The following is a 14216-nucleotide window of genomic DNA, read 5'->3' as shown; positions in this document are numbered from 1 at the left end:
ATTCCCCTTTTTGTAAGGATGCCAGTCATACTGGATTAGGGTTTACCCTAATGACCACCCTATTTCCAAATAAGGTCACTTTCTGAGATACTGGGGTTCAGATTTCAACATCGCTTTTTTGGAGGACACAATTCAACCCATAACAGAAGATACCAAAGACTGCTGGTGTCGTGTCAAGAGACTTTAGGAGCCAACATGAAGAGGCCCCTACTGGCCAAAGGTGAGACACTTGGAGTACCAATAGGATAGAACTTAATAGCAAGTTGAAGTACATCAAATATTTAAATCCATTAATTTATAATACTGTTAAAGAAACATGAAAATGCTAATTGGTCACTATTGAAGGATGCTGGGGAATTAACTCATTATTTTGAAGAGTGGTAAATGAAGAAAACTAATCAAGGACTTATCTAGCCTTTCCTACATGAACTCTACCACCGAGTACCAAAGGGTAGATATCATGGGTTGAATGTGACCCCCAAAAGAAAATGTCCATGTCCTAATCCTCAGAACCTGTGAATGTTACCTTACTTGTAAAAAAAAAAAAAAATGGTCTGTTTTTTCTTAAGATTTTATTTATTTATTTGAGAGAGAGAACAAGAAATAGAGAGAAGGAGTGGGGACAGTGGGAGAGAGAGAAGCAGACTTCTGGGCTGAGCCGGGAGCCTAACACAGGGCTCAATCCCAGGACCCGGAGCTCATGAGCTGAGCTGAAGGCAGATGCTTAACCGACTGAGCCACTCAGGTGCCCCAGAAAAAGGGTCTTTCAGACATAATTATGTTAAGGAGTTTGTGAGGAGATCATCCTGGATTACCCTGGTAGGCCCTAAATCTGATGACAGGTGTCCTTATAAGAGATGCATAGAGGTGAGCAAAAGAGAAGGAAGAGGTAATGTAACCACAGTGGTAGAAGCTGGGTAGTTGCAGCCACAGGTAATGCCGCAACCACCAGAAATTGGAAGAGGCAAGGAACAGAGTCTCCCCTAGAGCCTCCGGGACGAATGTGGCCCTGCCAATACCTTTATCTTAGACTTCTGGCCTCCAGAACTGCAAGAGAATAAATTTCTGTTGTGTTTAAGCCACCAAGTTCATGGTTATTATTACAACAGCCTCAGGAAACTAATACAGTAGATGAGAGGAAGTTTCTCATTAAAGAAGTAGTCCAACTAATAAGTGAATAAAGAATGATAAAATATCACCGTTTCGCAACCTCTAATGAATTGAGATGGAGGCATTAAACACTGACACCTGCTGACATCACAAAAAGGGAAACAACCAGATGTATATGTGTCCTCATAAAGAACATGCTACCACCAATAAGGTAGTCTTACCTTCACGGCCACCACCCAAAATTATAAACCCTGAATTTGACTAGGCTTGTAGTTCCAACTAACAATTTTCAAAAAATACAGAAGGTGCAAGGACATTGCAAACTGCATATCCGGAATGCAATCAGCAAAATCCAGACGCTGGGAAGCTATAGGACAAAGAGTCCAGTTTCTTCAACAAATAAATTCAGGGAGAGAGAGAGAGGATCCTATAGATTAAAAGACAAGAGTTATATCAATCAATCACAATGTGTGGAACTTATTTGGATCCTAATTTAAATAACTGTAAAAGAAATGACAATTATGACACAATTGGAAATTTGCATACTTCCTGGATATTTGATGAAATTAAAGAGTTACTGAATTAAATTAAATTGTTCATGTAAAATATCAAAAATAGGTCCAGTGAAGCTTTATTTTACAACCAGTGATGGTTCTTTTTCCAGACGGCTTGTCTTCCAGTTGAAAAACAGTTCATATCCCCAAGAAGGCCTGGTACTGTGTTATAAATGTAATTAATATTAAACACTGTTTAATTACATAGGTTTCCTCTCTCTGATTCTTGGACCTCAGCCACATATACCTTACCTTGATTCACAAGTTGAACAGCTGTGATTGGGATAGTTAAAAATGGTGAAAAATAAGGTACTCACTCTGATGTTTTTATAAAAGTATTCTAGCAGACAAACTATCTTTTTTTTAAAGACTTTGCTTATTTGAGAAAGAGAATGAATGCATGAGCAGGGGAGAGGGGCAGAGGGAGAGGGAGAAGCAGACTCTTCACTGAGCAGGAAGCCTCACTCAATTCCAAGACCCTGAGATCATGACCTGAGCCAAAGGCAGGTACTTAACCAATTCAGCCCCCCAGGCTCCCCCAAATTATCTTTTATTTACATGCCACCTTTATCTTCTTATTCATACATCTTCAATTTGATAGGGGCTTCTGATATGGCAGATAATTCTACGTAGATAACTTTCTAATAAAACACATCATAGATAAATCTGTAGTTTATTTACAAACCATATCTTAGAGAATTATTATATAAACTGGAACTAGATAGACCATTTGCAGTTCCCAGAATCTACCTTCCTCTGGTAGTAGAGGTAGTACAGCTTGTAAAAAGGGAGGGAGCAGAAAGTCGCTCAGAGATTCCAGACCAGAATGGGAGGACTGATCCATTTAACAGTTTTCTGTGAGAAAATCAAGGGTTGCAGTTCAAATACCTTGTTGTGAACAAGGCTCTGGATTATTTTTGTAGGATGTTTCTTCAAAGTAATGAGATAGCCAGCAGGCAAAACATAATAGATGCTTAAACAGGAAAAATGGAGATTTGAAAAAAAAAAATGAGGAATTTGCTATTTTGTGTTCCTGCCAAGATGAGAAGCAACAATAATAATAATGGATTTACTTTAAAAGCTTTAATCACACAGTACTTCCTTTAAAGCTTGCAGCAATCCAATGAGATAAGTAATATAATCCCTTCATTGTGGACGGGGAAAATGAGACTCACCTTCAGCAGTGACTTGCCCAAGTTCATATTGCTGTTTACTTGTGAAATTTTAGAGGTACAAGTTCAAGGCTCTTTCCACCTGTCTTAGAAATAAGAAACTATCAATCCAGGAGAATGCAAAGGTTTTGAGTCAAATCATGTTGCTCCTTAAGTTTGTCAAATGTATGTTAATTATATAATGTGTTAAACTTCGTCTGGGAGAAGAGAAACTCTGTAGCTTATGCAAAACTGAGACCTGAAACCGAGACTTTGCCCTGATTAAATATAACTGCCTTCATAAAAGCATCATCAAGAAGCATTTATTAAATCATTTAAATAACTGATTTCTCTGTTTTTACATCAGTTGAAAATCATCCATTTCCCATTTTAAGTAGCACCTACTCAATTACTGAATTTGTCAAGAACACTCATTTTCTAGCAAGATTCTTTATAATCAAAACATTTATGTCTAGCTTTATCATTACACTTTAAATGCTTTCATAAAACAAGAAAATGAAAGATGACTGTTTTTAGTGGTAGAACATTAGGAAGAGGAATTCTTTATATTTTACCTAATAAGCCAGTGGCATAACTTTGATTCTGTAGATTAAAAAATACATTAAATTGGGCATGTGCCCATGTCATTGCACAATAATAACTCAGAAGAGGCAGTATATACTGAAAGGTATAGTGGTAGAGCAAGTAACCAAGTGTGTGGACTTTGAGTCATGTAGACTAAGATGCTTGTCCCCGCTCTGACCACGGGCAAGTTACCTCATCTGTAAAGTGGCAGTTTAGTAATATTACCTACTTTAGAGAGTTGTGTGATGATTAAGAGTTAATCCATGTAAAGCCCCTTAGCACAGTGATTGGCACAAAGTAGGTCCTCAGTAAATATTGAAGACCATAACAACAATAAAAACAACAATAATAATATTGATGGAACAGAAAATTAAATGGGTTCCATTTTGTCTTTGTCTAGATCATGTTGAACCGTGGAGCAAATGGGAATTAGAACATACTTCTGAACTGAGTTCACCAATAAAGCAAAGCCATCTCTCTTTCGGACATGTAGGGTTTTTTTTATTTTTTCCATCTGTAAAATTAGAATCAAAGAAGGAAGCAATTCCAAGTTTGAGATGAAACACATACTACACTCTGGATTAGTAAATTTTTCACCAGTTTCTTTGACGTTAAATCATTTGAATAACTGATTTCTGTTTCTAAATTTGTTGAAAATCATCTATTTCCTGAAATGACTCAGACTGTTTAAAACTAGAGGCCTTATATAAATCTCTAGTCAAGAGATATAATTGCTCATTTGTCAAGTGTAGAATGCATTACCATTCCTCAATAAATGTTAAATTGAAATGATAGATTTTCCAGCCTTCAGATATATTGTAGTGAGTGATAAAAGACAATCAATACTGTTATTTGGCCACAGGAAGACAAAATACACCTGAGCCCAGATAGAACACAGAACTAGGAAACCACAGTCCCTGGGTGGTGTTTCATTTCTTCATATATTTCGTAGCCTCCTTAGGGATATTTATCACTAACAATCGTTTTATTTTCCAAGGATGGAATTCATTACATAATAGCTTCTTAATTTTCTCTAATTTTAGTGAACGATACAATCAATTCCAAATCCCTTCTTCCTGTCTCCCCTCTTCCCTGAACTTACCTTCCTTTCTCCTTCCCTCCCTCTTTGCCTCTCATTGTCTCCATTACTGTTCCTTTGCTTTTCTTTTTCCTTTTTAATACCGTAGTTACAGAATACCAAACATAGCCTCTTTTCAGTGCCCTTAATGTATTTTCACCCTTCCAATATTGGCTTAAAAAATCAAATCGGAATTTCTGTCTGACTTTATAAAAATGTGATTGGATAATGATTATCAGATACATACCATTTTCAAAATCTCAGTATGTTCTTAGTCTCCATATTTAGCCCTCTGATTTTTTTTCCTGAACCAATCATGACATTCAAAAAATATTTTATTGGGGAGGAAAAACAACAACAAAACAAGATAAGTTAAATTACCAAAAGCTATCAAATAAAAAAATTACATAAAATAAAAGATGAAGCCCACGTATTTCTGTCTTTCCAGTCATACATTTCAATCACACGTGTATTTTTTCTTATGCCCACAAAGCATCTCTGGATATATATATGTAGATAAATATGAGTACACTTTGTTTTTTACAAAAAAGGAATCATGCCTTAAATTTTATATACAACTTGCTTTTTTCTTTTTTTAAAAAAATAAAGATTTATTTATTTATTTGAGAGAGAGAGAGAATAAGCCGGAGAGACAGGGAGTGGGAGAGAGAATCTCAAGCAGATTCTATGCTGAGCATGGAGCCCCACATGGGGCTCTGCCGGAGTCCAGCTCCAGCCGGGGTGGGTCTCTCGAAGGAAAGGACGGCGTCGCGAATGAGGAGACACAGACACAGGATCAGGTTGCAAGCATCTCCTCCTGACAGCCTCGGAGGAACTTTATTTATATTTTAGGATATTTTGTTTTTCCATACTTTCGTAACATGTGATTATGTTTTTTTTACAATTTATCGAGATAATCTTAGATCATTTTTTGGATTACAGACATAGCCTTCTTTCACTTTTCCTTTGTAATGATTAACATGACCTTCATTGATTTCCGCTTATTGACTTTCGCTAAAACTAAAAAACAGTACGCAAAGAGAAAGGTGCTAGACAGAGCATGACCGTCTTGTTATTTTGTTCTATAGAAACTAATTCTTCGTGGAATTAGTTTCATTATGATTGCTTAGATAGGCAATCATCTTAGGTAACTAAGATGAGTAGTCACTTTATCATGAAACCCCAGAAATATTCCCACAATTATAAAGATTGCCATAAACAAAATGAAAGAGAATAGCAGGAGCCAGCCCAGAAATATTCCCACAATTATAAAGATTGCCATAAACAAAATGAAAGAGAATAGCAGGAGCCAGCTGTGGAGTCTCCTGTTTTCCGGATCGTCCCCCATACTTGGACCTTGTCAAACAGCATGAGTAGCTTGGCTCGTGCCAGGGCTCGATCTCACAACCCTGAGATTATGATCCGAGGCAAAACCAAGAGTTGGTTGCTTAACCGGCTGCATCACCCAGGCGCTCCATTTTGCCTTTTTCATAGACCCAGTATATCACAGACCTCTTTCTAGACCAGTAAATTTCACATTCTCAGATGACTTTGATGACACCTCTGTAGGTACACAAAGGAATAGTTAGGCTGTTCTCTTTTGTGCTACGTTAAACTTTGCTGCAACAATGTCCTTGTGAATGTACCTTTATACACTTTTGTTATTATATTTGTAGGATAGATTCTTAGAAATGGAGTTGTTGGGTCTTAGGATTTCTACATTTTAAATACTAATTGATAGTCACAAGCTACCCATGATAGGTTGTCCCCTCTATCTCTCTGACTTTATACAGGTCCCACATAGCTGTCCTATAAAGTTGAGACCAATCTCCATTCTCATTCCTCCAGAAAAAGGAATTTTTAAAAATTTGTTTCTGGATCTTTATTCACATTACACACTTAACAATGTCTTTCTCCACTTACCTTTTTTCCTTTCTAGAGAAACCCAGCTCCTGGAAGTTTTAATTCCTTCCATATTTCCCCCATCATTGTTTCTCTATATTTATTTTTGTAAATTATTTGGAAAGTGATAATATTTGATGTAATTACTTGTGTATTGGGCTTCAATGTACATTTTAAAGGGACTATTACGACAAATATTTTCACAATTTTCTTTGTTCTTGGCTTATTTTCCTCTCATCCAAAAAGAAAGACTAACGCTGTCTCTAATTCTCAAGATCTGGAAATACTCTCCTTCCTAAGTTTTGTACATACTCCCATTTAAAAGAATGTATTATAGGGTACCTGGGTGGCTCAGTCGGTTAATCGTCTGCCTTCGGCTCAGGTCGTGATCCCAGGATTCTGGGATCGAGCCCCGCATCGGGCTCCCTGCTCAGCGGGGAGCCTGCTTCTCCCTCTCCCTCTGCTGCTCCCCCTGCTTGTACTCTCTCTCGATATCTCTGTAACTATCTGTCTCTATCAATAAATAAATAAAATGTTTATTTAAAAAAAATAAAAGAATGTATTATAATTCAATTTTTGCATGTCTGATTCCCACTAGACTTTTCTGCCAATCATTCAACAAATACTTATTGAGCATCAAGCCCTATTCTAAGCCATGAATGTACAGCATAAGACAAAACAAACTGAATTCCCTTCACTCATGAAGCTCATGAGGCTGGTGAAACAGACAACAGACAAGATAAATAAGTAGAATATTATATGTTAGGCATTTGTAGAAATCCAGGTGAGAAGAGTAGAGATAGAAAGATTCATCATATGTTTTGAAAAAGGACCCCGTAAGGTTTGCTTTGGGTACAACATGGGGTTTTAGAAAAATGAGCAATCAGAGATGCCACATAGGCTTCTCTTAGGTGACTGGGAAGATGTGGTGCCATTTAGGTTGGGGAAAATTGAGGGAAAGACACATTTAGGGGAGAAAAATTCTGTTATGGTTAGGTTTAGATGTCTGTTGAGCACTGAGGTGAAGACATCAAATAAACTGTTGAATACAAGTTTAGAATTTGACCTGGAAATAAATATTGGGGACTCATTTAGCATATATAGGTACTTAGAGCCATGGGGATGTGTGAGATTGTGTGAAGAAATGTAAGGGGAGAGAGTAGAGGCATTCTGACATTTATGGACAGAAAGAGCCGAAAAAACAAGACTGGGAAGGAGTTGGCAACGATGTAGCATATAAACCAAGAGAATGGGAGGAGTGAGGGTAGGAGGTGGGTGTGGACACCAAGGTTAGAGAATGTTTCAAAAAGAGAGTAGTTAAAGCTGTCAGATGCTGCTGAGAAGCACATAAGAGAAGATAGGAAAGATCTTAGATTTATCAAGTCAAAGGACATTGACAAAAGCCATTATAGTGTAGTAATGGAGATGGAAGACAAATTGGAGTGAACTGAGAAGAAAAGATGAAGTGAGAAAAGGGTGAGAGCAAATATAGCTTCTCTGTATCTCCATGATCAAAAGTGGCAATCAGCAGTCAGAGCACAGACTCCCCATGTTGGGAGGACAGGGTCTTTTGTGTCTACTCTGGCTCCGGCAAGCATACACAAGCTGCTTCTGGAGTATGTGCAGGGCTGCCTGCCACAGGCCCGGGAGATGGGGGATGGGTAGCTGCTCCTGTGGCTAAGAGCTGACATTGACTGAACCTAACTACAATTTACCATCCAAGCCTTTGCCTGGAAGTTGCAAGCCTTCAATAGACTCCAGAGTTCCAACATGGTTATATCAGATTCTGCCAATGCAATTGATGTCTAGGTGGGGAGACTGATTCCTGGTGCTTCCTACTCCACCAGCTTCCCAGAATCCTTTCCTCAAATGATTTTTTGAAGGTGGGATTTGTTAGAGACTATTTCTGGGAATAGTCAACAGGGAAAAAAAAAATCATAATGATACAAAAGAAATTGCATATTATTGCAGTCATCACTCTTTGAGAAAGGCCAGGGAGGATAGGCTTCAGAGCAAAAAGGGAGGTGTTCATCTTTGCTGGGAACAGAAAGCTTCCATATACTGTAAAAGGACAGAGGATGAGAAGAAAGTTAGAACTGACGGTGGAAATGTGTAGGTAAGTTGATAGATTTGGTGGTAGGAAGCAAAGGAACTTCCTGTAATTGTTTAAAATTTTTCAGTAAAATACAAGGGTAAGTTATCAGCTGAGAACACAGTGTAAAAAGTGGGAAGGAATCGTTGAAGGTTGGAGAAAAGAGGAGAAAATATGAATTAGTCATTTTTTGCAGGCAGAACATCAAAGGTATCTTAAAAAGTATATAAGGTTGTTATGGAGAATCAATTGCTTTCTTCAGGTTTAGGATAAGATCATAATGGCTGTGGTGCTCTTCTCTGGTGTCAGTCAGCTACTGGTGGAAAGGCATAGAGTGGGTAGGTAAGAGGCTTAACTAAAGTGACAAAGATCGGTAACTGTTCCCAAATATCCATTTTCCCCTTTCCTTTAGTAATAAAATTCCCTGAGTGTTAGTTGGTCTTGCCCAGCAAGATATTACATTTTTGAGCTTCCTTTGCAGCTGATTGTCACCCTGTGCTTACATTAGATCCAGGAAATATAAGAGGTGATGTGGGCAACTCCTGGAACATCTTCCTAGAGAGTAAGCCATGTGTCTTGGGCCTCAGCAAGTAACTACTGTCAGAAGTTCATAAATAACAGAAAACCAGCGAATGACCAATTAGTAATTCATAAAAGTTTATTGTGCACACACCAAAATACAGTTTGCAAACCAGGAGCCCTCAAACCAAAACATGGAATGAGGCTCAGGGTATATGGTTAGAGGGCAAGGCCCCTTCTGTAAGGGGTAGTTTATATAATGGGAAGGCAGTGGTTATTTATACTTCACGGTGATTGGTTAGAATATTAGAATTTTCATAAATGATAGAGAATTGGTCTGTAGTGACCTCATATTAACCTTGGGAACCAGTTCAAGTTTTGCTTATGATTTCCAGACACACAATCAAGAAATAACCCAGGTCAAGTTAGTCTTGCAAAATAAGCTAAATTAAGCTTTGTATGAAGGTCAAGGAGATAGCAATATTTGGGGTCGTAGTGTGTGATAGCATGAACTCCATAGGATCCAAGTTTTGAAGAGGAAGGAGAATGACTAATGAAGCAAAGAGGATACCTCTCTTCTCTCTCATCTTCAAGTCCACAGGTACGTGGTGTAAGAGAAAAAAACCACATCCTGTTGCGAGGACTTCAGGGCAGTGGGAGCATGTGCCTGGAACAGGGGGATGGCAGTGTTTCAGTCGGGTTGGAAGTGAAGGCAGATGGGAGTGAAGGAACTGTCCAGAGAGGATATCCTAGATTAAGAGTAGTGATGACAAGTCTTGAGTCTTAGAGGCACGGGAAATGTCGAGGGAGCTAGGGAGGAGTGTGAGAGGGAGATGTATTCATGGATGAATTGGGGTGATGGGTGAAAAGAGTTGGGATTTCTAGCAGTTCCTGAGGCTCATGGAAAAACACATATTGGCATAGTGATGCTAAGGTCCAATTAGAGGAAGGTTAGGAATTGGTTTAAGGTGGGAAGCGCAGACGACCCAGCAGTCTTGCAGACAGTTGAGATCTAGCACCTAAAGATCAAAGACATATGAGAGTTTGGTGTCTTGGACAGTTGCAGTGATGAGAAGCAACAGGAACAGCAGTCTCACTGGAAGCTCCAGGAACTCTGTTAAGTCACCTTATTTAAAGTCTCTGTGCTTCAGTTTCTCAATGACATGAATGAGATGGGGGATGATAATGGTACTTACTTGATAATTATGCAATAGATTGAATTAATGGCTCCAGTTCTTCACCCCTCCCTATGTGTACGCCCTTCGCCTGTGACTTTGCAGTATATTAAACAGATGGGGTCTGTTCTCTTTCGCCATTAATCTGGGCCTGGTCATGTGAGTCCATTTGGCCAACAGAATTTGGTAGAAGTGGGGCGCCTGGGTGGCTCAGTTGGTTAAGCGACTGCCTTCGGCTCAGGTCATGATCCTGGAGTCCCGGGATCGAGTCCCGCATCGGGCTTCCTGCTCGGCAGGGAGTCTGCTTCTCCCTCTGACCCTCCTCCCTCTCCTGCTCTCTCTCTCATTCTCTCTCTCAAATAAATAAATAAAATTAAAAAAAAAAAAAGAATTTGGTAGAAGTGATGGTGTGCCATTTCTGACGTCAGGCCCTAAGAAGCCTAAGTATTTCCACTCCTGCCTTTCCATGAAAATGACCTACCCAGGCAAACTTGTCAATTCCAAGAGGAGGATAAGAGACACATACAGTGGATCTGCCCTAACTAAGATGCCCCAGCCAAGCCCAGGCTAGGGCAGGGTTCCCAGGCAACACTTAAGCACATAAGCGAGCCCGGCCTAGGTCAGCCAGTCCACAGTAGACCACAGATATGTGAGCTTAATAAGCAAGAACTATTGTTTTAAGCCACTGAGGTTTGGAATGGTTTGTTATACAGAAATAGCTAGCCGATATAAAATATAAGGCATCAAACGTGGTACATGGCATTCGATTATCACTCAATTATGTTAGTGTTCTAGTTACTATGTAACTAGAACTAGAATGTAACTACTATGTAACAAATTACCACAGAACTTATTGGCCTGAAACAATTATTTATTATGCTCATGAATTATGAGGATCAGGAATTCGGACAGAGTACAGCAGGAATGGCTTATCTCTTTTCTGTGACATCAGGTGCCTCAGCTGGAAGCCTCAAAATCTGCGGGCTGGAATCATTTGAATCTCCACGCACTTATGTGTCTTGGTTGATTCCAGCTGTCAGCTGAGACCTTAGCTAAGACTGTTGAGTGGGATACCTACATGTGGTCACTGGACGTGGTCTGGGCTCCCTCAAAACATGGAGCCAGGGTGGAAAGGTGAGTGAACTCAGAGAGAAGGAGGCAGAAACTGCATCCTGTTATGACCTCACCTTGGAAGTCACATAGCATCACATCCACTGTGCTCTATTCGTTGGAGCAGTCGTTAGACCCACCATTCAAAGCCCAGATTCAAGGGGTGGGGAAATAGACTCCACAATTTGATGGGGGCTGGAAGGTTCTGAAAGAGCATTTGGGACTGGAAGTATTGTTATTTATTGCATTTATTTGGAGGAAAATATAATCTGTCCTAGTTAGCCATTTTTATTTCTACTATTCTCATCAAATAGATATACTGATTATATCTAAATCCACCATTTTTACTGAGTTATGCCTACTTTACTTACATAATGGTGTTCCCCCTACTTGTGCACTTGCCCTCCTGGCCATGCCCTACTTTGCCTTTTGAAGTGGTACCCTTTCCTTCAAGAGTTGGCCCAAAACATATCCCTTCTCCAAAACTTTTCCCTGATTGCAATAATTCATTTGAATTCCTCCCCAGATTTCTAAAATCCGTCGTGTAGCACTCTTTGTATATACCTTGCATTAAACATTATCTTGCTATATATAATTCTTTCTGAGGGCAAGAATGACAATATTTAAGCTTTCTAATGTACTTGGCTAAAACCAATTTTTAAAAAAGATTTTATTTATTTATTCAACAGAGAGAGACACAGCGAGAGAGGGAACACAAGCAGGGGGAGTGGGAGAGGGAGAAGCAGGCTTCCCGCTGAGCAGGGAGCCCGATGCGGGGCTCGATCCCAGGACCCTGGGATCATGACGTGAGCCAAAGGCAGATGCTTAACGACTGAGCCACCCAGGTGCCCCTAAAACCAATTATTTTGATAATCTTAAGAACTCCCCAACTATTTATTGTCTTTGTTGATGATGATGATAATATCAGGGAGTGGATAAGAATAGTCTGTAGTCACATGACAAATGCAACTTTCTAAGTGCATGCGAAATACTTCTTGCTGCAAATTCATTGCTTCATAGCATGTGTCAATGTGGTGCAACCTCCCAAAACCATTCTTAGGAGCATTTCTGCATGTGCTTGTTTAAAATATACGAATGACCTTTTCCTAAAGTTTCAAGATTAAGGGTGTACTCATTTGTCCTTCAACCATCCCCTCTTCATTGGTTTTGGTTTTCCATTTGTGGCGCCTCTTTTTTCCCTTCAAACCCTTTATTTTTTTTATTTTTTTACAAAAGTTTATTCTTAAATGTACAACAGGATCTAAGACAACACTTCATTCCAGCTGTAGGTAGCAACAGATGCTATGACAGGGAATCCAGATGTTTAAACAGGAATGGAATTAAGGATCATCATTGTCTCGGGCACATGGAACAGCTTACTTTTTGCCAGATTTCTTAATTCCACCTGTGGCCAGGGGGCCCTTCCCCACGGCCTTCGCTTTTAGCTCCTCGAGTTTCTTCTGCTCTTCTTTCTGTTTCTGCTTGAATGCCTTATCTTCCTCGTCCATCTCCTTGGCCTGCTTCTTGGACTGCTTCAGGGGCTTCTTGCCACCTTCGTGGCCAGACCTCCCTTCAAACCCTTTATACATCATCTTTGTTGTTTCTTGTAGCCTCATCTCCTCTCCTACGTTCACTGATACAGGGATTAAAATGAAATATTAAAACATTGTTACTATTTCTGTATTTCCTTATGTATGGATTTATGTTTTCGTAAATTCTAGGCTCCAGATATTTTCATGTCTATTTTTACTTTTTTTTTTAAGTGGTCTCCACACCCAGCAGGGAGCCCCACAAGGGGCTTGAACTCATGACCGCAAGATCAAGACCCGAGCCGAGATCAAGAGTCGGCCGCTTAACTGACTGAGCCACCCAGGCTCCCCTTTCATGTCTATTTTAAAAAAAATAGGTATCCATACGCTCATGATTTGGATACCAGCTATAGAACTGAGGAGGCCACATACTATTATGTAGTTTCTACGTTGCACAGAAGGACTCTTCCGAGAAGGCGGAGGTGAAACCCCGGGCTTGATCTACTTACAGTATTCTCTATGTTCTGATGTGGGGCTTTACCAGCCCAGAAAGTGGGATGCCCTTTTGTAACTCAAATGAAGTTGTCAAATGTGCTGCCCTTGCTCCCGATGATGCATTTGCTATCAAAACCATCTTCTGAACGAGGTATTTCTGGAGGGGGTGGACTATGTCTCATTTACCTCTGCATCCTTGGAACCTAATAGAACACAGAATGGGTGTTTCAAACATTCTTGAATGACTACTATATTGATTAGCAATTATTCCAAAGAAGAGTACTTTGCAGATATGTTAGTCATTGCTGTCACCTGAAAGTGGGGTGACCCACTCACAACCTTCCTGTAGGTGGCAGAGTAGCATAGATAAAAGAGTATGCTGATTTATGTCTGCTGATTCCTATGTTGCTTTCAGTGCATTTTTGCTGCATGCCCAGAAGACCAATTCTTTTAGTCAATGATTGCTTTTTAACGAGGAGGATAAACCTAATAAATAAAAAATATTAAAAGGCAGCACACAACTGTTAACAGGCAGCAAATGAGATGTGCAATTTGTTCAAAAAGAGTTCAACGTGAGAAGAAATAATTGGAGACCATTTCAGTCTCTGAGATACGTTCCTTTATCCGCCAGTGCCACCACACGAGTCCAGGCTCTCAGGGCTTTATAGCGTTTAGTGAAAAGAACAGAGAGGAAGAGAAGAAGAGGAAGAGGTGAGGGAGAGGAAAGAAGATAAAAAAAAAAGTAACCCCTGGGGTTTGCTTTCTACAAGCGTAGAAGATATTTTATCTCGTTCCCTTCTGTTAACCTAGACTGTGTGGGGAAGGAAAGTACATGGTTTTCAGCTCTGAGTTTTTCTTTCTTTCTTTCTTTTTTTTTTTTAAAGATTTTATTTATTTGTCAGGGAGAGCGAGCGAG

The 14216-nt window shown here is 39.6% G+C and overlaps 1 protein-coding gene across 1 annotated transcript; it reads right to left on the bottom strand.

Annotated features, from left to right (window-relative positions):
* Window positions 1-12652: 12652 nt before the first annotated feature.
* Window positions 12653-12892, bottom strand: LOC110571740 (translation machinery-associated protein 7-like). The gene has a single exon (XM_044918063.1). The coding sequence runs from the start codon at window positions 12890-12892 to the stop codon at window positions 12653-12655; it is 240 nt and encodes a 79-aa protein (XP_044773998.1).
* Between the last annotated feature and the right edge of the window lie 1324 nt (window positions 12893-14216).

The sequence above is a fragment of the Neomonachus schauinslandi genome, chromosome 9 (genome assembly GCF_002201575.2).
Source record: "Neomonachus schauinslandi chromosome 9, ASM220157v2, whole genome shotgun sequence".
Classification (NCBI taxonomy): domain Eukaryota; kingdom Metazoa; phylum Chordata; class Mammalia; order Carnivora; family Phocidae; genus Neomonachus; species Neomonachus schauinslandi.
The sequence above is the reverse complement of the archived record's forward strand: the minus strand, read 5'-3'. Positions and strand labels throughout refer to the sequence as shown.